General features: G+C 36.5%; 1 protein-coding gene across 1 annotated transcript; it reads right to left on the reverse strand.

The window, feature by feature from the left end:
- Nucleotides 1–7,005: 7,005 nt before the first annotated feature.
- Nucleotides 7,006–17,382, reverse strand: LOC120191233 (cell wall integrity protein scw1-like). Its single transcript, XM_039194208.1, has 9 exons — nucleotides 17,186–17,382; nucleotides 16,539–16,718; nucleotides 16,363–16,438; nucleotides 15,041–15,167; nucleotides 14,805–14,922; nucleotides 13,472–13,563; nucleotides 13,289–13,358; nucleotides 13,110–13,192; nucleotides 7,006–7,555 (listed from the first exon to the last, which is right to left on the reverse strand). The coding sequence occupies exons 1-9, from the start codon at nucleotides 17,294–17,296 to the stop codon at nucleotides 7,462–7,464; spliced, it is 951 nt and encodes a 316-aa protein (XP_039050139.1). The 5' UTR covers nucleotides 17,297–17,382; the 3' UTR covers nucleotides 7,006–7,461.
- Between the last annotated feature and the right edge of the window lie 7,719 nt (nucleotides 17,383–25,101).

The following is a 25,101-nucleotide window of genomic DNA, read 5'->3' on the forward strand; positions in this document are numbered from 1 at the left end:
TGCAGTTCTGGGGAGCTGTATAACGGTGTCCGTGGGTGTTACACGTCGTTGGTGATGTTATCATTAATTATGTTCTTGTCTCACATCAGTGTATAGATGGTTTAACCAAATCCTTGTCGAGGACCTATTTTTCATGTTTAGCGACATGTTGCATGTCTCTGGAGGTGATATTGAAGCCATAGAACGTAGGGAGAATGTTAGATAATAAAAACAAATATTAGCTGGTTTTTTTTAAAATGGGTGTAATAGCATAGGTGAGTTGGTGTAACCAACTAGATTCTTCTAGTAAATCATTTGTAAAAGGATAAATATAAGTTTCTATGAAATGGAAAAAAAACAGTGCATTTTGTAATGTTTACGAGAAAAGTTTAACAGACAACAGAACATTGGTATTTTCACACTTGAGTTTTGACTGCTACTAAAAGCTTCACCTGGGACACCTTATTGGTTGAATACGAATTTTGCAATGAGGAAGTGGTGGTGAGAAGTCTACGTCTCGCTTAGACACGACAGAGAACCCGCGTTGGCGGCGGTCACCAGAAGGAACCGAGTCTAATGAAGACCTCGTCATAGCTTCGGTTTGCGAAAGGAGGCCATGAATCAGTAGCAGCGTTAATAGCAATGGTTTGGCATTCATGGGAAACACTGTGTTTTAATTGGTAAACTGGTTTAAAAGCTTGGATAGCTCTAGGAATTGAGCATCCATTTATATTGGCACCTTTTCCCCTTAAATGTATACTTATTTCGTGTAATTTGGGCAATAAAGTCAAGGATGGGGAGGGAGTTTCCAAGAAAGAAAATTAAATGTAAGGTAAACTACATTAGATATAACCGAACTTCAGATGTTGTATTGTTTATACCATTGAACTTTCAATTTTACCAATTATTGCACTGAACTTTAATTTTCATTTCAATTATATCATTTGACTGTTAAATCGTTAACAAACTAATCAAAAATGTTGACATCTTTCAGCCACGTCATCGAGTCATTAACGATTTAACAGTTCAGTGGTATAATTGAAATAAAAATCAAAGTTCAATGTTATAATTGGTAAAACTGAAAGTTTGCTGCTATAAATGATACATTGCCTAAAACTTGATGGCATCTGATGTAGTTTACCCTTAAATATATATGAAATATAGACTGTTCAAGTTGGAAGTTTGTTATTTAGATAAGATTGAGATATTGCAAGTTTCATTGATGTGGTTACAATCACGCGAAATTTATACATAATATTAATTTATTTACCTAAATTCGATGGATTTGAAATTTAACTCTTAAATTTTATTTAAGTTATTTATATTTTTAAATAATTAATCTAAACCTACTTTAAGTAATGTTCTAATATTTGTAATTTTTAATATTTTACTTCTATAAAGATTTTTTTTACAACTATCGATATTTGATCTATTGATCGATTAATCCAGATCTGTAGTGTAGAGGCGATGACGATCCTCACAACTCAATTTACTCCGATCATAAACGTCAAGATTCGAATACATAATCTTGCTTAAAAGATATAATGTCTCATTCCCATCAAACCAACAAGTTGTTGATCTTTTCATAATGATTTTGAACATAGATAACATTTTTTAAAAATTACATTATAATATTATATATTATTAATAATTATATATGTAATGTAAACTGTATGATATATAAAATTGAAAACAAAATATTATAGATTAATTTTTTAACGTGTAAAAAATTTATTATATATTTTTGAAAAGCATGAATACAACAAAATATACTAAACATGAGACGAATTGAAACGCACGACATGAACAATTGAAAATAACTAAAACAAACCCTAAACCCTAAACACAACACTAAATTTATGAATGCATCAAAACATATAAATATATAAATTTATCAGTAAAGTTACAATTTAAGAATATTTAAAATAAATTTTAGAAATTTAATTAAAAAATCTTCATTAACTCTCAATATATTTATTTTAATAATAATAATCATCTCTTTAAGAACTATCCTTCTCAAAATCTTTAATAAGATTGTTTATTTGTCCCAAAACAAACTGTAATAACCTAATTTTATCCGAGTAATTCAAATTGAATTGGAGATGATCGAAGATCGATTCTCTTACGTTGGCCCAAATAATATTAGCAGCTCAACAGATTGAGCCTGAGCAGAAACTCTTAACAACTGGGAGTTAGGGGGTGTCGTCAGCTCTTCTCCACCTCCAGATCTAGTTGGAATCCACGGACCAAATTTGTCAAGGATTAGGGTTTTAAAAACCCTAATCACACCAAAAATGTTGTCGCCGCCGTCAAGCTTTCAGAAGCTTCCACTTTAGGTGACAACTGTGCATTCCAGAAGCTCTCCTACGACTTCTCACAGCTCAGCAGCGTATGCGTGCCCAGCAAGCTCTCTTGTCCTCGTCACTACCATGCAAAACAGAATAACACAAATGAAGATTAATTTTTTTTCTGTAAACATGGTATAAAACCTGAATGAAATCAGATTGTAAGGGTCTTCTGCCCAACCCATAATTCGAGGCAATAGAAACAAGATCTCTTCTATCATTTACAAAAACAAGAAACAAACAATAAATCGATTCTTTCATTTTTTTTTTAAACAAACAAAAGAAAAAGCAACAAATAAACCTTTTTATTTCGAGCATTTGAGAACCCACAAACGAAATGAAATCCATTCGAAACAATAAATCGATTCTTTCATTTCGGGCATTCGAGAACCTTTATATTGTAAGGGAGAAGATTACCTTCGCTAGCAGTCGCCGCCGATTAGTGGCGGTCTTCGCCGCGGAGCTTCCACTGGAATCTGGGTTCATTGTGAACCCGTGAAGTCCGGTGAAGAGGGAAGAGGAGAAGAAAGAATTCTCTCAAATTTTTTTCACAAATGAGATAACCTTTTTATTTTGTTTAATTTCAAGGTTTAATAGCCCTGAAGAAACGGCGCCGTTTAGTGGGTTTGGGTTAGAGCGCGGTAATTCCTTACATGTTTAGCATATATTTCCATTTTAGTCACCTGGTGTGTAAGTTTTGTAATTAATTCAATTGTAATGTTCTAATACTGTAATTTTCCCTATTGCATGTGTAGTATATTTAGGTTTATAAAAATTGGAAAATTAAATTTTAATCACCCTAAGTTGACCAAATTTCACTTTAGTCCCCTGTTGTGTTCTTTTTCTTTTTATTTCTAATTGCATGTCTTTATGTTGCTATTTTTTATTTTTGTGATTAGGTAATTATTTATAATTAAATTTATGGGTTATTTGTGCTTAAGTCCCTCATCATAGCTATGTGCTCACTTTTGGTCCCTGATTTTTTTTTACTCGAATGTGTGTACTGATTATGTAATGTTTTTTTCTCACCATTTTTATTTGATTCACTTTCCTCATTTATTTTACACTAGTATGTTTTTCTTACTGTCACTAATTTATTTCCATATGTGATAATTGGTTGTCCCATTGTTTTAAATTTGTTTATTTTTACTTTACTAAATGATTGTTTATTATTATTATTATTATTATTATTATTATTATTATTATTATTATTATTATTATTATTATTTTCTCCTAATTTGTTCGATAGTTTATTAGTTGTTGCCATTATCTATCATTCTTTTATTTCCTTAAACTCGGTCACATTTTCCTCTTGGATTTTATATTCTCTTTTATTTTTGATTCTTTTTAAGAAATGTCTGATTCATGCTTTGTTTTGTTTTTGCCCAAATTTGTTTTTTATGTATTTATTTCTTATTAATTGGTCTTTACTTGGTCCCCATCAATTTATCTAGTTTTTTTTTAATTTTTATTCATGATTTATCATTAAAGTTTGCATTTATTATTTGTTACTTTTTTTAAATCTTAATTTATAATCGTACTTACTTGATTTAGCTTTAAATTTGGGGTTATTTGATTTAGATTAATTCTTTGGATTTTATTTCTTTAAGTAGGTCCTCACTTAGATTAATTAGGTGGATGTTTAGGATAGTCTTTGACTATACTCAGAGTTTTATTTTAATTATTCGATTAAAATTTCTAAAATCAATTATGGTTAATAATTAGTTCCTCTATTTTAGGCTTAATTTAACTTTAGTCCTTTAACTTAGGGAGTAAATTGAATTGGCTCACTCATTAACATGCTCAAGGGACCATTTCGATTATTCGATTCAATAATTGGTTAAAGCAATTTAAGATTAATATTAGAACCCATTTTTAGGTTATCTAAAGCTTATAATTGACACTTTAAATTAGAGATTGCCTTAAATAACCCACTTAGTATAATTAGGTTTTTTTAAAAAGGTTGTATGATTGCACTTTGATTTTAAAATAATGAGGCAATGTTCATTTATTAAGGAATTAATAGTGTATCCTCCGTGTTACGCTCAGAGGGTGACCACCGGTAATTCCCGAAGTAAATCAACATCCTTTTCAAAACCACATATCAAGATTTCTCAAACTTTAAGACAATGTTCGTTTATGTAGATGAATAACAAAGTTTTTACATTATATGCTCGAGGGTGGTCGTTATTGGTTTAGTAAACTGACATCCTTTTTCAAACTTAGCATCCATAATAATTTTTAAATTAAATAAAACATCGAACTCAAAATTTTCAATTTTAGATATAGGTTAATCGATTAGGTATCAATTTTTGGGCGATGTGGGGATGCTAACCTTTCCCCACGCGTAACCGACTACAAAACCTATTTTTTGGTTTTCGCATACCAAATTTTTCTATTTTTATAAAAATAAAATATTTTATTAGAATTATCCGATTTTAGGTGTTCCAATCGCACCTTAAAAATGAGTGGTGGTGACTCCCAAAATTTCACCTCAAAATAATTTTAAAAACTCCCATCGTTTTAATTAGTCAATTCCCCCCCGAAGGGTCGATTGCGACAGCTTGACACCTCCTCTGGGACTTGTGTTTTCTAAAACAAAAATTTAGAGTCAAACCACGAGTTGATTACCCTATATTTGGAATTTGGAAAATTTGAGTTCAAATTTATTTAATTTATAGTTATTTAAGTTTTTTTAAAAATTGGAAAAATATTTTCTCTCTAGTTAATGTTTTCACTTGATTGAATATATTTAGAACAATTTCATATCATAGCTCTATACCCGAGCTCCGTCCCGTTTCACATACGTAGGGGGAAACGCCACACCACAGAGGAACTTAGTTCTTTTTCGTGTTGGTCTGGCAAAGTACTTCTGGAAAGCATTCTAAGTGTTTAGCTAGATATCAGTTATATGACACACATTTAGTTATGTAGTCCCCTAAACTGAATTCGATTCGCAAAATTTGTAATAGACTAGAATCGAAGTCTTTATTAACATTAATATGTTGTAAGGACATTTCGGGAACCTTTTTAGAATAAAACTTCATGTAGAGAATTTAGCAAAGCCTACACCCACTAGAGCAATGTGGAAGCCTTAAGAGAACTGGAATACATACGGTTTAGGACCTTACTTTCCTTTGCGTGTTTTATTTGTTTAACCTCATCTATGAGTTGTATTTAACGATTTATTTGTCAGTTCACATTCCTTTAATTATCATTTCTGCTAAATTTCCTTTTGTCATGTTTTGTGCTTTGTTGTGTTTTCATTTTTTCATAAGCTTGACATCTCATCAAAGTTATTGATCTCTTAATACTTCACGTTATGCTCAAGGGTAACCAATGATAATTCTCGAAGTAAATCAAAATCTTTTTGAAAACCCCATATCATGATTTCTAAAACTTTGAGGCAATGTTTATTTATGTAGATTAATAACGAAGTTTTAACATTACATGCTGCTAAGGTGGTCATTATTAGTTTTAGTAAACTGACACCCTTTTCCAAACTTGACATCTATAATAATTTTAAATTAAATAAAACCTCGAACTCAACATTTTCAATTTTCGATATAAGGTAATCAACTAAATACTAATTTTTAGACGCTATAGGAATACTAATCCTTCTCCACACGTAACCGACTCCCGAATACTTTTTTTATTTTCACAAACCAAAATTTAATATTTTTTATAAAAATAAAATATTTTATTAAAATTATCAGATTTTAGACGTTCCAAGTGCACCTTAAAATTGGTTACTAACGACTTCCAACATTTCATCTCAAAATCATTTCAAAAAATCCCATCGCTGCAATCGTTAATGATCTAATACAGGTTTTTTATGTTTTGATTATAATAGATTATTTATATAAGGCAATTGATTTTCAGTAATAAAAATATAACAATCTGCTACATTTTATATATGCCCATGATAAAAATTAGACTTGCCTAACGTTGTTCACACGAAAAAGATATAATTATTTGGATCTTGAATTTCATTATAATTAATTTATTATTTTTATATTGTATGTGTACATTAAATTAGTGAAATGAAAACTTAAAATTGCATATAAGAATAAAATTTTAAAAATCAATAAACTAAATTGATCCAAACCAATGGAATTCAATTAGATTATTTCTTTTATATATATTTGGTTCGAGTTCTAAAAGACGGAGACACTAAATAGTTTTTCCTCCAAAATCGAAGTTGGTCGGAAACATGAAAAGAGTGTAATGACAAGAGAGTAGATAGTTACCTTGGTACAACTCCCAAAATCCCCATGAATAGTGCCTGGGACAACAGAACATGAAACATCCACATGGATTCACTTTTGACTACTACTAAAAGTTTTACCTGTGATAAATTATGGGCTGAAGCACCATTCACCTCAAGCAGAGTAGCTTATCCTGCATGCATATAAAATCACATCCTCCTAATACTCTTCCAACACCCTAAATCAGAAATGTTATGCTTCCCTACATTTTCGAATCACCAATAATGTCATGATACGAAAATCAGGTTTTTCTTCTGATGTAATGTAGTTAGATCATAGCAGCTTACATATTTTCCAAAATTGCTTCTCCGGCGTGAACACATGGTGCCTATGGCTATGGAAACAGTTATTTGAATTTCATGTATATAATGAAAAATGGAATGATCTTCTACGTCTTTAAATCAAACCAGTGATGAAACGAAACTGAGGATCGCCTTTGAATGTCATGCTAGTAATGCAATGTATGTGTGCATCAAATCCTGATGTATGCTGTGTGATGCAGTTTAACCCTAATATTAAACAGCTCTAGACCAACATCATGGTTTGGTCAATGTTCAACATGAGGGGGAATAGCACACAAACAAATTAACCGAAACTGTAGACGATGCACCACTTGTACAAATATCAAATTCATCTGAACCTATAAAGTTAAACTGCCATATAAAATATGTTGCAGACAAATGCATGTCTTAGGCAAAATGATATAACATGAGCAAATAGTGCACTCATGACACCACAATGCGAATTCAAACACATGAGAAGAGATGCCAATGCTGATGTTGATAATGAAATAGATGCATGCAACAGCTGCAAGATGCATCCTAGCATGTATTGATCGGAGCACAGAAAACAGAGAAGATCCCCATGATCTACTGGTAAGTCATAGCTGCTGCTGGCCCATTTGCACTGGGGGAAGCAACTAGATGACCGTCCTTCCTTTTACCAAAAGGATTCTTTGAATATCTATATAACAAAGTCAAGAAATAAAACAATGTTCACAGAGGCATTTATAACAAAGTTATGGATGGAACATGTAAAGCTAATAACATAACCAAAAAAAAAGAGCGGAGTAAGTGAAACTAAATCCCCTTGGCTTCTTCAATATTCTTGTTTTAGCCCCATGGACATTTTAAAATGTGGCCCTCCTTATTTTCCCAATACCATTCTTTGGCATTCGACATTTTTTTAAAATGTTTATCCTCTTGTATATGTAGTTTCTCAACCATACATACTTTACTTTCATATTCTTTAATTTTTTAAGAAGTTATTTCTTGAAAGTATATAATTTCTAATATCGTGCATATGAAATAAGTGTAATTACTAGTTTTGATAAGTGCAACGTACAAGAAAGGTAAATAAAAACTGTCATTCAAAACATTACATATGAATGTGTTTTAAAGTTGTAAGATAATGCAAAGAAGTACAAATATAGACAAATTGAATTATTAAGTCCTAATGAACAAATAATGCTAGATAGAGAAATAGTTGAATTCAAAATTTACATTTTACATTTACTGAACTGATTTGAGAAAATAATGATTCTGATATTTCTCTAACAGCATATTACAACTTTAAAGGAAGGATTAGTACAAAAAATAGGAAAGTACCCCTAAAAATAAGGAACTACAATTAGAGACATATTTACACTAGGTTAACTCCTAAAAATAAAGAAGAAGATTCAGTTTCTTAATTCTAGGATTTCTAGCACTCTCCCTCAAGCTGGTGTGTAGATATTTATCAATCCCAGCTTGCCAATAAAATCTTCAAACATATTCTTACTCAGACTTTTAGTTAGCAAGTCTGCAACTTGTTGCTTAGTAGGAAGATAGATGGTACAAACTTATCCTGAATTTACCTTCTCTTTGATGAAATGACGATCTATCTCCACGTGTTTAGTCCGATCGTGATGACCTGGGTTATGTGGTATACTGACAACAACTTGATTATCACAATATACCTTCATAGGTTTAACATAGGATACTTTAAGTTCCTTCATTAATCTTTGTAACCAAATTCCCTCACATATACCATGAGACAAAGCTCGATATTCTGCCTCTGCACTGCTACGAGCCACAACGGACTGTTTTTTACTTCTCCATGTCACAAGATTGCCCCACACATAACTACAATAACCACTTGTAGATCGTCTGTCACTCACTGATCCTGCCCAATCTGCATCAGTGTAAAGTTCTATCACGACTGGTATTTTTCTTGAAATGAAGACCTTTACTCGGTGATCCCTTCAAATACATTAGCATCCTGTAAACTTCCCCCAAATTTTTCCTATATTGACTGATGACACTCACCCCGAATGCAATATCAGGTCGGGTGTGAGATAGATAAATAAGTTTTCCCACGAGTTGCTGGTATCTACCCCTGTCTACTTCTTCCCCATCATCATCATTGTCTAGCTTAGAATTGAACACCATTGAGGTCTCAGCAGGTTTACAACCTAGCATGCCAGTTTCAGCCAATAAATCAAGAACATACTTTCGTTGGAAAATAGAGATGCTTGTCCAAGTCAGTGCTACTTCCATGCCAAGGAAGTATTTGAGATTCCCCAAATCTTTAAGCTCAAATTTTGTGCTTAGGAAGTCTTTTAGTTTCATCAACTCACTTGAATCATCCCCTGTTAGGATAATATCATCAACATAGACGATAAGAATAGAGTATTTCCCACTTCCCGAGTGTTTGTAAAATAGTGTATGATCTGCTTTCCCTTGAGTGTAATTCCTGCTGGTCATAGCCTTGGTAAACCGGCTGAACCAAACTCTTGGGGATTGTTTCAGTCCGTATAAGGACTTCTTTAATCTGCATACTCGCCCTTTTTCTTCTTCAAAACCTGGTGGAAAGTCCATATATACCTCCTCACTCAAGTCTCCGTTGAGGAATGCATTTTTAACATCAAGTTGTGTTAAGGGCTAATCAAGGTTGACACCGAAGGAAAGGAGCACTCGAACAGTATTGAGCTTTGCAACGGGGGCAAATGTCTCATCATTGTTGAGACCATAGGTTTGAGTAAAACCTCTTGCCACAAGTCGGGCCTTGTGTCGATCAATACTCCCATCATGCTTGATTTTTGTGGTGAAAATCCATTTACAACCCACGGTTTTCTCCCCTTCTGGCAGATCTGCAACTTCCCATGTCCCATTATTTTTGAGAGCATTCATTTCTTCAAAAACAACATGTCTCCATTCGGTTGATTTCAAAGCCTCTTTCACATTTCTTGGAGTCTCTACACTGTCAATATTAGTTACAAAAGTTTTGTAAGCTTTAGATAAATTTCCATAGGATACAAACCGAGAGATTGGATGCCGAGTACAAGTTCTTGTGCCTTTACGAACAACAATGGGAAGGTCCATATTCGACGAACCAGGAGACTGATCTGGAACAGGACAGTCATCGGAGTTGGATGAATTTGGCACTGCTGCTGTGTCGTTTAGGAGGGAAATGTTTCCGAGAATAAACAATGATTTCTGGAGGCTATAGTTGGGGTATCTCAAAGGGATTAGATTGTTAAAGCTTACTTCCAATGGGGATTTCATGGCTGGGAAGTTCATCTTTCTCCAGTGGAACACTCAAATCTGGTGTTTTGAGGGCAGGGTCATCCTTAGAATTTTGTATGACAGAGGTGTTCAGGATAGGCTCAGGGGGTATAATAAGAAGAGTATGAAGAGTCTCATCTTCACTAAGTGTCTCCCCCTAAAGATGAGTGGCAGAAAAATATGGTTCGTTTTCAAAAAAAGTGACATCACGAGAGACAAATATGTGGCGCAAGGTGGGTGAGTAACATATGCATAGGTGTGCTCAGGGATCAAGTTTGGATTGATTAGGTTGGTGATTATGTACAAAGGCTTTACAACCAAATATCTTGGCTGGTAGGATAATAACACGAAATAGGGGGAAGTTTTTTTGTAGGATATGTAAAGGAGTTTGGAGATTAAGAACTCTAGAAGGCATACGGTTTATTAAATAACATGCAATAAGGACAACCTCCCCCATAGTATTTTGGAACTTTCATGGTAAACATTAAGGCTCGAGCAATAGCTAGTAGGTGTCTATTTTTTCTTTATGAGATCCCGTTTTGTTGAGGTGTGTCAGGACAAGAGCTTTGATGAACGATGCCTTGTTCAGAGAGATAGGGGGTTAAAACAGAATTGAAATACTCCCTTCCATTATCAGTGCGGAGCGTGTGTATGTTTGAGTCAAATTGGGTTCGGATCATGGAGTAGAAATTCTAGAATAATTTTGGTGTTTCTGTTTTTTCTTTTAGGAGGTAAACCCAACATACTCTAGTATGGTCATCAATAAATGTTATGAACCATCTAGCACCCGTGATGATTTTAACACGACTTGGCCCCCAAAGGTCACTATGAATCAAAGAGAAAGGTTTGGATTGTATATAAGGCTTCAAAGGATAAGGAACACGGGTATATTTTGACAATTGACATATTTCATATTTTAGGGAATCAATTTTTTTATTGCGAAATAACATAGGAAGCAACTGCTTCAAATACAAGAAATTTGGATGTCCTAACCTACAATGCCACGTCATGACAGTGTCCTCGTTTGAAGAAGAGAAAGCAAATACTCCTTTTTATTCTTGTCCTTGTAATCATCCCATATATAGAGTCTATCATCAACCTTAGCAGTGCCAATCATCCTCCCCGATTTCTGTTCCTGTATAATACAACCATCAGCAGAAAATTCAGCACAAACAACCTTGTCTTCAGTAAGTTTACTTACTGACAGTAAATTACAAGATAAACTAGGGACATGAAGAACTTTCTCGAGTGAGAAGTCCTTAGTGAGTCGAACAGCCCCAATTCCAGCAATAGATGAGTATGAACCATCAGCTATCCGAATTCGAGATTGGTTGTGGCAGGGGGCATACGTATGGAATAGTGATAAATTACCTGTCATGTGATCGGATGCTCCCGAATCTAGAATCCAGGATGGATGATTACTAGATTCAGAATTAATATTAAAAGCAGTACCTTGAACAGCCAAGGAACCATGGCTTATTGGTGCACCGAGTAACTTGTGAAGAGTTTCAAGTTGGGATTTTGTTAGGCAAACATCCTGAACAGCTTCATTAAGTACAGGGGTCGCTGTGGATGAGCTGCCCAAGGATAAAAGAGCCTTATTTTCCTTCTGAATTTTTTTTGTACCAGGATAACCGTGGAGCTTGAAACATTTCTCCTTTGTGTAACCAGTACGGTTACAGTAGCTACACCATAGTCGATCTCCTAAGCGACTTAGTTTTGAACATAGTTACATAAATCGCTCATTTGGCCACGATCTACGTACTGAACGTTGCGATCCAAAATGCGGTATGAACGCATTCGGATCGTTTCGGTACATCGTAGTTTAGCAGCAGGGATAAGAGGAGATGCAATCAGAAAAATAAAGGGATTGGGGGTTTGAGAGAAAAAATCAGAGGAGAATAAGAGGGAGGGGAAATCGTTTCAAAACAGCTCCTCGTCGGGGCTGATGATCGATGATCAAAGCCTTTTGGGTTTCCTTCTCAGGTGATGGAAGAGAAGAGGGTTCGAAGTTGCTCGGGTCTGGGGCTGTGAAGACTTTAGGCCATACGGGTGTGAGGAGTAGAGGATGAAGAAGAGAAGAGGTTCAAAACGGTGCAGGGGGAAGGGATTAGGTTTAGCATAAATTATGATCTATTTTTAGGTTAAATTTTAAAGGCTTTAGATAGTTTGGTTAAACACTGTCGTTTAATTGGGGTCCAGGGTGGTCCATTTTTGTTCGCTTGGGTTTATTCCTAAAGGAGCCATGCTCATTTTTGATTCAATTTATTTTAGTCCTTAAATCGGATTTATGCGTATTAGATTTTGAGTTTTGAATTATTTTGTTCCTAAAGGAGCCATGCATAATTGATCTCTATCTAAGAAACTGATACATCGTACCAATTTATATGGTACATCGTACCGGAGCGATCCGAAAGAAGTCTACCCCCCTCGTACCGAATTTTAGGGACCTAGCGAATTGCGATCCCGTTCCGCGTTCCCGTATTGAGCGTACCACGATCCTTGTGACTATGGTTTTGAATCATTCCCTGCTTGATTCTTTTGAGATTGAGGGCCCCTTGAGACCAAGGCAGATGATTCAATAGGACTATGACCAGAATTGGTCACGGGTTTTGGTTCCTTGGAATCTCCCATCATCACTCGACGACGATTTTCTTCTCTCCGAACCTCTACAAATGCTTCTCCAATGGTTGGAAGAGGGGTCCTACCTAGAATACGGCCACGAAATCCGTCCAAGTCTCGGTTCAACCCTGTTAGGAACTCATAGAGCCGTTCTTTATTGAGAAATCAAAGAGGAGGTATTTGTGGATTGTCATTCCTAAACTAAGATAACAAGAAGCAAGAAGAATCAAGACACAAACCCATGAAATAGAACATGAATAAAGCACCGATTATATGCAACGGTTCACATAAGAATGGAAATAGGGAAACAACACTTAACAAAATAAAGCAACAACAAAATATGAGGATACTGTATTCGCATGCCAACAGAACCAGAACTAGGTATCACAGCACCCTGTAAACTGTGGTGCACATTGGTTGCAGTACTCACATCCTGCAAGTTGGTGAACAAACTCTTAAGATTATGAATAAAACCCAAGAAAATTTCATTCCATGCATAATTGCTTGGCATACAAATAGATAAACTTACTTCAAATTCAATAAAGCAAACAGTATGCCTCTCTTGTCTCAAGATCTTCATTTGCTTAAAACCAGGTTGACTGCATGTAAAGCGGAAGTACGAAATATACCAAACCGTCATCAGCAAGCAACCCAAAACTCAAATAAGAAATAAGACAGCCCAGAAACTAGCCAGTGGCTAATTCATTCTTACACGCTGAATAGGCCCTTCAATTCTTCCTCATTAATATTCTCTCCAAGATTGCCAATAAATAAGGTATTGCAAGGAGGGTTATCTTTGGTATTCTGCCAATAAAAATATCGTTAAAAGTAAATGGACAACATCTGAAACTTACTAGGCTATGTGATGTATCATAATAGAAAATAAAAAACAAAACATTATCGCACATCAAACTCTGAAAAGCATGTACTGTGGTTATAACAAGGAACAGAAGCTTGATAGAATTTAACAGAAAGAAGAAAATGTCCTCTTCTAGTAAATTCTAGTAAATACAAGCCTAATACAGAATTAAAAGGCTATCACACAGTAGCTTGCTCAAGTTTGCATCAGGCATGTTCCTCGTAGAAATTCTGTAGAGACCTATTATACACAGTACACAGGTTCTTTAATAATGTGATTTTACACCCAGAGAGGGATGTTCAAGGTAAGGATGTCAAATCCATGGCTATGACAGAGGAAAAACTTTCAGGTTAGAAGAGTCCCAAAAGGATATCTTTCTAGCATACAATATTAGAAGAAGCACATTCATCATTGTTTGTCAGTAACCCGTCAATAAAAAGATTAAGTCTTGCAAAATGCTAAGTATACAATCCTTGAAAATATCTTAGATAAAAAAATATTGCTTAGTCTATCAAAACATATTAGCTAGTGTTGATAGAATGATAAAAGAGTTCTACTGATTACAATGAGATTTAAAATACACATATATGGAAAGATAACTAGAAAATAGAGAAAAAAGTACTGAAATCAATTGTTTGTACCTGAACATGTTACACGTATATAAAATACCAAAGAAGCATATGAAAAACATAATCACGTGACTATTAGACAAGGACAAAAGTATAATCAACCTAAACAAGGGAAGTCCAACTTTGTAACTGCCACAAATTCACAAAGAGAAAACATGCTAGATAAAAGTATTTTTGACAATTTTAAACATTTGCTTGGTATATGTCAAACTGCAATGGTGAAAATTTACTTCCAGAAAATAGGACACGTGATGGAGGCTGCATCTAAGTTTCTCAGGAAAATGAACAGCATCCTAATAAGATGCTAGCACATTAACACCCGTTCATTGACAACTATCCATAAAGCATTGGACTCAATAGTCATATCTACAGTGTCCAAAAAGGCAACTTTTTAGCAGAAGTTCATTGCAATCAAGGTATATTATGCTAAAAATTAATTGTTATTAAAGAGTCTTCATAACCCACTATTTCTATAATTTAGAAGAAAAAAATGGATAATAAAATTGATACAAAATCTAAACCAGAAGAGGAAAGGGCATGTGAAACATAGAAATTACCAGAATAGGCACATAACTGCTTGGAGCTGGAGTTGGCATTGGCACTGGCATTGGAGGAACAGGATAACATCCATACGGGTCATATGGAGGAGGAAGGGGAGGAGTTGGAGCCATATACCTAGGGAAAATAAAGCTTAACTTTAACAAGAAATGTTGCAACTATAACTGATATTACATACTACAAGGCAAACTTGATCACAGCAGAATACAACCCACATCTTCGCATAGCTTCTTACCCATGTGGTCCCCAAACAGGTGCAGGAGGGTGAAATGGAGGTGGAGTTGAATAAGGACTGTGGGAATAATTGCCACCGGTTCGCAACCGTTTGCTTTGATCATATGCATCAGAATCTGTTACTATTCCTGTAGAATAAATATCACAAAACATAAAATAGGTTCTTGACCATGGAAAATTTACATTTTATATTATCCAAACACCAGATCACCATGTTTCTCTCCCCCCTCATCCACTTACAACTCTCACATACCCACTCAAACACATGACAACCCCATAAAGAGGTGGATAACCAAAAGGCTTATTTTATCTTAAAGGCTTCTCAAGGTAGAAGATTATTCCACAATTTATGTTCAGATTTGAAATATGAGCAACTTACGAGACCTTAAAATCAAATAATTATTCAGTAGTCACACGTATTGGGAACTTATGGCATTTTAAAAAAAATGAATTATTCATGTGCAACTAGATAATAAGCTGGAAGCCTGGAACAGTAAACTAAATATCATATTCCTGGGGATAAATCAACTTAGAAGAAGATACTAGAACTCTTCAATGGAAACTTCAAACTGTACACACCTTAACCAACAAAACCAAATTTCAAGAAGAAAAAGAAAGAGCCCATTGAAAATTTAGAAAAGTGACAACTGAATAACTACAATTTGGTCCAAAAGTTCAATAATTCTTCTAGCTATTTTTTTTTCTCCAAAACTCACAATATCACTTTGTTTGTATTGTCATCCGTAGGTGAAACAAAGAAAAAAAGGACAGGAATTGAAAACAGAGACAAAATTCATCGACTGTCAAATCAGCCTATCTAAATGGAAGTTTTCCAACTTCAGAATTAATGTTTCCAAAAGGGGATGGCTGCTTCAAAACAAATATTCCACTTTGTTGGAGCCTCTATTCAATGAATAAGCTACAAAGAAATTACATATGATCATTGCATCATAATGGTAATAGATATTATTGTTAGCTCACTTCCTTTTAACATTCCTTCTTCTAATTATTGTATGAAATTTACAATATTTGAAGAATAGCAACAGTAGACATCTAAAATTGATCATGTAAAGCAAAACTTTTGACAATATTTCAGCCACACTCACCCAAAATCTAGCTCCTAAAAATTTCATTTCACAGTGTTGTTATGTACTTAGGACTATCATCTAATTATCTTTCACATGTCATGCTCATTTCAAACCAGATTATGCGTTTTGCATTAATTTATCTCCAGTTTAACACACTTTTTGTCTGTGCATTTCTTTATAACAATGTAAAGTATGTTTCTCTAGCATTAAACAAAGTGTTAAAGTGACAACTTACCTCTTTTAACAAATAGATTCTTCTTTGCCATCTCTGTGTGCAAAAGGGACTTCGACTCAGCATCAAAAACCATTTCCTAGCACAAGCCCAAATCAAACCCAATCAGAGCTTTGAAAAAAAGTGAACTAACTCAGATGAGTAAAATGAAAAACACCAATTAAATAAATTTATGATACCTGAAGGGCATCCTTGGCAGCAACTGCAAATTGTGCATTTGAGAAGAGAGCGAAACCCATAGGCTTTTCTCCCTTGTAGTTCACTTGCGAAGCTTCAAAACCTGGAAGCCATCTAAGTAAATTCTGCAGCTCTCTCTCTTTGACATCTTCAGGAAGACCCGTAATGAAGATAGTACGGACCTAAATCCAGCACAAATATTTCTATTAATTTTTACAATATCCAACTATCCAAGGAAATAACTATAAACATGTACGTGAAAACAAAAATGCATGCTCTACAAAGATAGGTTTGTATACACTATACACATTAAATATATTAACTTTTACGGAGGCAAGGATTTTATGTCAAGGGTCGGATTTGATCTTCTAAAATTCTAGTGACGAACTTGAATTATAAAATTCATAGACAAAAACAGATTTTCAATAAAAAAAATACAAATAAAATTTTAAAATATATGATAATTTTAAATTTTACGACTACCCACCCGCCCCTCCGTAGCTAAGCTAGGAGAAAAGGAACTACTACATCGTAGTTACTTATGCGGAAATCTCAAAAAGGGGCCATTAGTGTTCGATAACTATCAAACATGCAATTCATGCTGAAATCTAAGGCCTGAAAAAAAAGGGTGGAGTGAGAGAGAGTTGACCTCGTCATGATGAGAGGGACCAGGTGGCGGAGGAGGCGCGGATGGAGGGGGCGGAGGAGCTTGGACTGGAGGCCACTGCTGGTGATAAGGGTGGATTCCAGCACCCGCCATGTGAAAGACTGAATAGAAAGTAGACTCCTAAACCCAAAACCAAAACTCGAGGACGCAGAGAGGAAGAAATAGAGATTGGAACGGGTTAGGCGTTATAACCCTACTGGACATAGTGCACTTATATTACCCAACTCCAATTCTAACATAGTTCGTTGTTCTTTTAGGGGAAACTACATCAGATATCATCAAACGTTAGATGCTATATCGTTTATTTCATTAAACTTTTAGTTTTTTCAATTATAGTACTAAATTTTGATTTTCTTTTCAATTATACCACAAAATTGTTAAATCATTAACAATACAATGATTTAATTGACAGATGTTGAGATAGACATCTCACCAAAACAATGTCATTTTGATCTGGTTGTTAACGTTTTAACAATCTAATGATATAATTGAAACGAAAACTAAAGTTTAGTGCTATAATTGGAAAAATTAAAAATCTAATAGTATAAACGATACAATACCTAAAATTTGATGGTATTCGGTGTACCTTTTTTATATATTCATCTTTTACTCATTTTTTTAATTTTTAAAGGTCAACTACACATCATCGCTAAATTTTCTTTTTACACCTATTTTAGTCACTCAAATTAAAATTTCAATTTAAAAATTAAATTTTATATATTGATTTTTTTAGTCAATTATTCGTTCCCATTAACCTATTGAAGACACCAAATTTTGTCCTTTAATGTTGTTGCATTATATAATATATGTCCTTTAATGTCGTTACATTATATAATGTATTTACATCATAGGTCATATTATATAAATATATCTATTACATTAGTGTTCCCATTGGTTTTACAGGTCCAAAAGCCAAATGCCAACAAGAACCAGTGGCCCAAACAAGGCCCAGTAACCCACGACCTACATCAGATTAGGGTTTCCAGAGACCTTAATCCCATCTCATCCAAGCCAGCGCCGCATCATCAAGCCTCACGGGTCCTCATCTCCGAGTTTCACGGCGCACGTCTCTCGCCTCCAACAGCTCCGAAGCGTCCGACGCTCGTCACCAACAACCAACACAAGTAGAGTTCGATTAGGACTCAAACAAGGCTAAAAATAGGGTTTATTTGTATTATAAATAATAAGCTTGTAAACCCAGTAAAAGGGACGGTTTTTTTTACGAATAGTGAAGAGAAATACAAGCCTTTTTTTTCACGCATACACACTGCTTTACACGATTTTTTTTTCTTTTCTTTACACAAAAAATACAAGATATATACAGAGATTTGAAGGTTGAAAGAAAAGAAAGAGAAAAAGAGAGGAAGCTATACCTTGTTCCCATTTCGGAAGCCCGACGGTCACCAGAGTTCCAAACTTTCGAAAGGTAAAAGATTAGATCTAGGTGTTAGGGGTCGGTTTTTAGCCGAAATAAGTTGGGAATCGGGTTAAGGATGAGAAAAGGAAATTTTTGGGACCGTTTTGGTCCCTGCGACCGCCGTTCGCCGCCGCACCGGCCGCCGTGGTTATCGCCGTTGACGGGCGGCGTTCCCTTCCCCGGTGAGGGAAGGTTGAGAGAGTTTCAACTCTCTCTTTCTTTCTGGTTTTGGAGAAGAGAAGAAAATGAGTCTTAAAAAAAATGTTGACTTATATATTAAACCCGTTCCAGCCTTACGACCCGACCCGATGAACTCCTCAGACCCGCGTGTTTTTTACAAGAAGGGAGAGATTCGCTTTTTGGTTCTCCAGTTTTTAAATCATTTAATTTGGTCCTCTGAATCGATTATTGAACCCGAAATCCTTGTAAATTGACCCTTGAATTTATTTCGTTTTCAATTTAATCCTTTTTCTTATTATTTATATATTTTTTATTATATATATATATTTTCTTTCTTTTTATATATATATATTTTTTACATATAACTATTATCATAGTTTTTACTATTAACGTATTTATGTATATATTTTTTATTTATCACTATTATTATTTATTATTAACATAAATATTTTTATTTATTTATTTTTATTTTGTTCATCCTTTATTATTATCATCGCACCTTTTTGATATTTTTTATTTTTATTTATTCTTGGTTGTTATCTATTTATTCGTTATACACATGTTTTTATTATTTTACTTTACTTACTATATATATATATATATATATATATTCTTTTTTTTTTTGTATTTGCTTGCATTATTTCATTTATTTCTCATGGTTTTTATCTTTAAATCACCTTTTTTTTTCTCTCTTAACGTCTATTTCCTTTAAGGTTATTTCAAGCAATCAGAGGTAAGTAATTCGAATCGCTATTTCACCTTTTAACTTAAACTTGCAATTTTCTTAATCAAAGACAACTGGAAACTACGTAGTACCGAAAGGGCGGTTTAAGGGTGCTAATCCTTCCTTGACCGTAACTGACTCCCGAACCCGACACATCTTTGGAAAGACGCAGATCAGGTAAGAAATAGGGTATCCGATCAACCCATTTGTTTTAAATAAATGATCGGTGGCGACTCCCAATCCACATTTTTCAAGTCGAAACCCAATTCCGGGGCCTAACCGAAAGATGGTTGCGACAGGTTGGCGACTCCACTGGGGACACAGGTGAGTGAGTCAGGCTAAGGTAATTTCCAGTTGTCTTTTTAACGAAAAGGGTAAGTTTAAATTTTAAGGTAATATTTCGATCCTTATTACTTATTTTTGATTATATTTTTTCGAGTAAATAGTTGGACTGACCGTTTTCTAATGATTTCAGCTTTCCAAACATTTTTCATCTAAGGCTCTAAACCCGAGCTCCGAACCTGTTTTAAGTGGGGGTGAAAGCGACGCCTTCGTGTGAATTTATTCATCGTATGGGCCTAGCAAGTAGCCTTCGGGATTCATATACCTTATGCATTCGTGTGAATTTATTCTCCGTATGGGCATAAGGGAATGTGTCCTCTCGAGTTTAACTTAGTCCACACAAGCCTGTGATGGGTTTCGGACTAAGGGTCTGGTCGGCCCAAGGGGGAGCCAGCAAGGAGAACTCGAGTACCGTTTTTAGAACCTAAACCGGGAGACTTTGAATAAATAGAGCCTACCCCAAAACCACATTCCAAAACCTAGGACATTTCTTTCCTAACTTTTTTTTTGTGTCCTTATGTTTTTTTCTTTACCATTTTTTTTATTTATTTCTATTTTACTAACCTTTTTGCCTTTGTGTTTGTTTTTAGCATTTGCATCATAACAAGAGGCCATTGATCCCTAAAAAGGTGTTTATTAAAACTCAAATAATCTGAATTCATGGACAAAGGTGTTGTAATACAAGAGATTGAAAACGCTGAGGCACGACTATGGTCCGAGAAGACTCAAAGTGAAAAGGGAGACAGTCTTCAAGGAAGCTATGTGTCAGAGTTGGTTCGCTACACCCCTATCAGCCTAAAACAGAACAATGTACAAGAGCTTCGAGATATCTGGGACAGTTGGAAGAATGATCGGAGGTAGAAGTTCAGCCAACGGTACGGTGACATTGCACTCTTGCTTCATGTTAAGACTGATGAGCCCTTAATCAGAGCCATGGTTCAATTCTGGAACCCGTGATATAGTTGCTTCACTTTTAACCAAGAGTACATGGTCCCCACCATCGAAGAATACACTACACTGCTGCATTGTGAAAGCATCAAGCTTGAGCGAGCCTACATTAAACACATCAAAAGCCAGCCTTCAAGAATGCATTGGCCAAAGTTGCAGGAGTAGATGAGAAATGGGTAATCGATCGGACTCAGCGTAGAGGCAGTGGAGAAGGAATTGAATGGATCCACATAAAGCAACTAATGAAAAACCACCCTGATGAGTGGAAGACTATAGACCTTTTTGCACTGGGTCTGTACGGTTTGATCATCTTTCCGAAGGCTTTGGGGTGCATTGACGCTGCCGTGGTGGACCTATTTGAGCAACTTTCTAAACGAGTTAACCCAGCACCAGCCATCTTGGCCGAGACCTTTCGATCTCTCAACCATTGCCGAAGAACTGGCGGAGGAAGATTCACCGGGTGCATTCAGCTCCTTCAGGTCTGGATTCACAGCCACTTCTGGAAGACTGACGGGGTTGCCTACCGCCGTTTCAGCACCACCTATTCACCTCTAGGTGAATTTATCACCTTAAAATGGCATGAAGGCGCCTCGAAGGAAAAATGGATGAAGGTCTTTACGCATCTTCAGGACCGAGATATTGTCTGGAGAGCCCCCTGGCTAATTCTCAGTGACGTTCTTTTCCGATGTGGTGACTCTGACACTGTGACCTTACTTGGGCTTTGGGGAGCAGTCGGGTATGCTCCGTTATTAGCACTTAGACAGTATGGAGCACGTCAATTTGTCCTAGCAATATGCGGGTTGGCTAGGTCAGAGTTTGAGTATCACGGCGACAACTATAAGAAGATGATCAAAGAAGCAGCCGATTCGTGGAGGAAAGTATTCCGGATGGATGTTGTAGCTGCCAGAAGTATGCTCACTCCGGATTATGTGGAGTGGTGAAGATTGAGAAAGAATGACAACATCCCTGTGCCAGACTGTGATGACACCCGAACCATGGAAGAACATCTCAGGCATGTCCCTTCTGAACTCGAGATAGCCAAGACCGAGTTTGAAGCCGTGATTAGTGAGCTGAAGCAAAGGATAAAGGAACTTGAAGCCGAGCGCTATCAGTGGAAGCTAGATGCTGACTCTCAGAAAGACCGGGCAAATAAACTGGAAAGAGAACAGAAAAGAGTCTGTTTTGAGTTCGAAGACTTGAGAAAGAGGTATCAAGATAAGGTCAAGGATAACGCCAAATTGAAGGTAACCTCTTAATACTGGAAAGATGAAGCTCATAACCTGAAAAGGAAGTTTGAGGGGCCTGATGAGAAAGCTTGGAAGGAACAGATGAAGACTGCCCAAAGACGCTTGGCAGATAGTCAATATCAGAACCAGCGCTTGAAAGTTCGGGTAGCTGACTTAGAAAAACAGCATGAGAAAGATGGAAAGACAATAGCTGAGTTAGAAGCTATTGTAGATGGGTTCAAGAGGCAAGAAAACGAGCTTCAGATGGTGCCCTTCGACGGAGGATTACAATGTCGTTTCCGTTGGGAACAAGCACATCGAAGGGTGAGGGCCCGAGACGCAACCATCCGAGATTTCCTGGATCAAGTGCAAAAAGCAGCCCGTCATCTTCACGGCCTAGTAAGGGAAGCTGGTGTGGTTCGACAAGGCATTCAACCAGTGACAGATGAAGGCAGAAGACTTGTCAACCTACTGGAAGCTATTCGGGGTCTAGAGGATTTAGTCCGAATGTACCTTTAATTTGTTTTTATGTCTCTTAAAAGATAAGACATTTTTGTCTGAACAAAGGTTATTTATAATAATGAACACTTTTCTAGATCAATGCCTCCAATTGCATACATCATGCATTGCATTTCTTGCATTTTATATTTCATGTCTGTTTATTTTATATTTTCCATGTTTTTACATTCGTATTAACTAACAGAACATGTCTCAAACACCAAGCTTACCACCGCAAGCAATAGATACGCATCACCCTCACAACACTCGTGTAAAGAAAAAACAAATGGATGTCAGAATGGAAAAACTCGAGGAGAACATGGCAAGACTTCAAAAGGAATTGGAGGACAAGATGGCTTAGAACAGTCAACGTACCATGGAGTCCATAAAGAAAAGCACGGAGTCCCTAGTCGACCAGATCGTGGCTAAGTTATCTGGTTTACAACAACAGACAAGTGCATCCGGAGAAGCTCCATCTGAGGGGATAACCATACCACCGACCCCATAAGTGGTTGCCTCATCCGGGACCTTACCCAGACTGCAAGGTGACTCATCTGCCGCTAGAGGGAAAGCTGTATCAGCGGCAAATTTACAGACTTCTGCGGCAAAGCCTGACAGTCATCTGGACGACTGCCCTATCCCGGATTTTAACGAGGAGGATAAGGCGAAGAAGATGGAAGAAAAGATCAGGATGTTAGAAGACCTAATGAAGATGGTCTAGGGAGACCATGATTATTATGGTGTTTATGCGTTGGAACTAAGCTTGGTTCCCGATTTAGTGCTTCCACCAAAATTTAAGGTTCCTGAGTTTGAGAAGTTCGACGGGAACAGCTGCCCTTCGGCCCATATCACTATGTTCTGTCGGAAGATGACAGGGTACGGGGGAAATGACCAACTCCTGATCCATTGCTTTCAGGAGAGCCTGTCCGGTTCAGCTACTCGGTGGTACAACCAGCTTAGCCGGACTCATATCAAGACGTGGAAAGACTTAGCCAAGTCTTTCTTGGAGCAGTATAAGCATATAAACGATATGAGACCAGACCGGTTCATGTTACAAAGCCTAGAGAAGAAACACAATGAGAGTTTCCAACAGTACGCACAGAGATGGAGGGATTTATCTGTGCAAGTTCATCCACCCTTGGATGAAAAAGAAACAAGAAAGCTGTTTGTACAGACCTTGAAGGCACCTTACTTCGGGCACTTGGTAGCAATCACGTCGGGAAGTTTCTCAGATTTAGTCATGGCCGGTGAAATGATCGAGTTGGCCATTAAACAAGGAAAGATTGAGGGAGGAGGCTCCAGTAAAAAACCTCCCATGAAAAACAAAGAGCGAGAGATCAACAATGTAAACACCTATAACGTCAGCAAGGGGGTTACGATCTCAAGCTCAAATTCCACAGCAGCTGTGCCATCCGGTACTTCTAGACAGAATCAGAGAGAACCAAGAAGGGAAAGGGAAAGGGAGCAGTTCGAACCCATTCCTATGACATATAAAGAATTATACCAACAGCTCTTCGACACTCATGCAGTGTCGCCTTATCCTATGAATCCAATAAGTCCCCCTTACCCAAAATGGTATGACGAGAGCGCTCACTGCGAATACCATGGCGGTGTGCAGGGGCATTCGATTGAAGGTTGTCTCGCATTCAAGAGACTTGTGCAACGAATGCGAAACAAGAATTGGATCACTTTCAACTCCGGAGCACCAAATGTCGCTCAGAATCCCTTGCCCAATCATCAGGAGACAGGAATCAATGCCATTACTACTGAAGGGGGAAGGAGAATTAAATCAAGTGTTTCGGAAATTAAATCTCCTTTGGCTTGGGTATGGAGCCAAATGGTAAAGGCAGGATTTCTTGCACCATATCCAGATACGACAAAAAATGAAGATGGTAACCATTGTTGTTACCACAACAAAGAAGGGCATAAAGTGCAAGATTTCCCAGAGTTCAGATTGTTAGTCCAGCTCATGATGGATCGGAAGGAGCTGGAGTTTTACGAAGAAATTCAAGAGTCCTTGGAAGCAGATGTTTGTGCCACTGGAGAATCATCAGACAAAAGATTTGGTAGGGGTAGTCCTTTGATAATTACCCCTAAGGCAAGCATGACAGTAACAACACCAGCCAAGGTGGTAATCTCAGCACCTCGGCCTTTTCAATATAAGGACAATCGGTAAGTGCCATGGAAGTACGAATGTCAGGTGAGTACTTCCAGAGGATGTAATAGTAAAATGGGGCAAAGACCACTTGAGCCGTTCAAAGAAGATGTGCTAGTTGTCAATGAACCTATAAAGGAGGAAGAAGCTAAAGAGTTCCTCAAGATCTTGAAGCACAGCGAGTACAACATTGTAGAGCAGCTCCACAACTTACCTACACGTACTTCAATGCTAGCACTATTTTTAAGCTCAGAAGCACACCGAGAAGCACTGTTGAATGTCCTTAATCAAACGTTCGTGCCACAAGACATGCCAGTCAGCAAGATGGATCGACTGGTGAACAATATTCAAGCTGATAATCTCATCTCGTTTTCAGATGATGAGATTCCATCCGGAGGAAGAGACCGA

This window comes from Hibiscus syriacus, unplaced genomic scaffold (assembly GCF_006381635.1).
Source record: "Hibiscus syriacus cultivar Baekdansim isolate YM2019G1 unplaced genomic scaffold, ASM638163v2 tig00116965_pilon, whole genome shotgun sequence".
In the NCBI taxonomy this organism is placed as follows: domain Eukaryota; kingdom Viridiplantae; phylum Streptophyta; class Magnoliopsida; order Malvales; family Malvaceae; genus Hibiscus; species Hibiscus syriacus.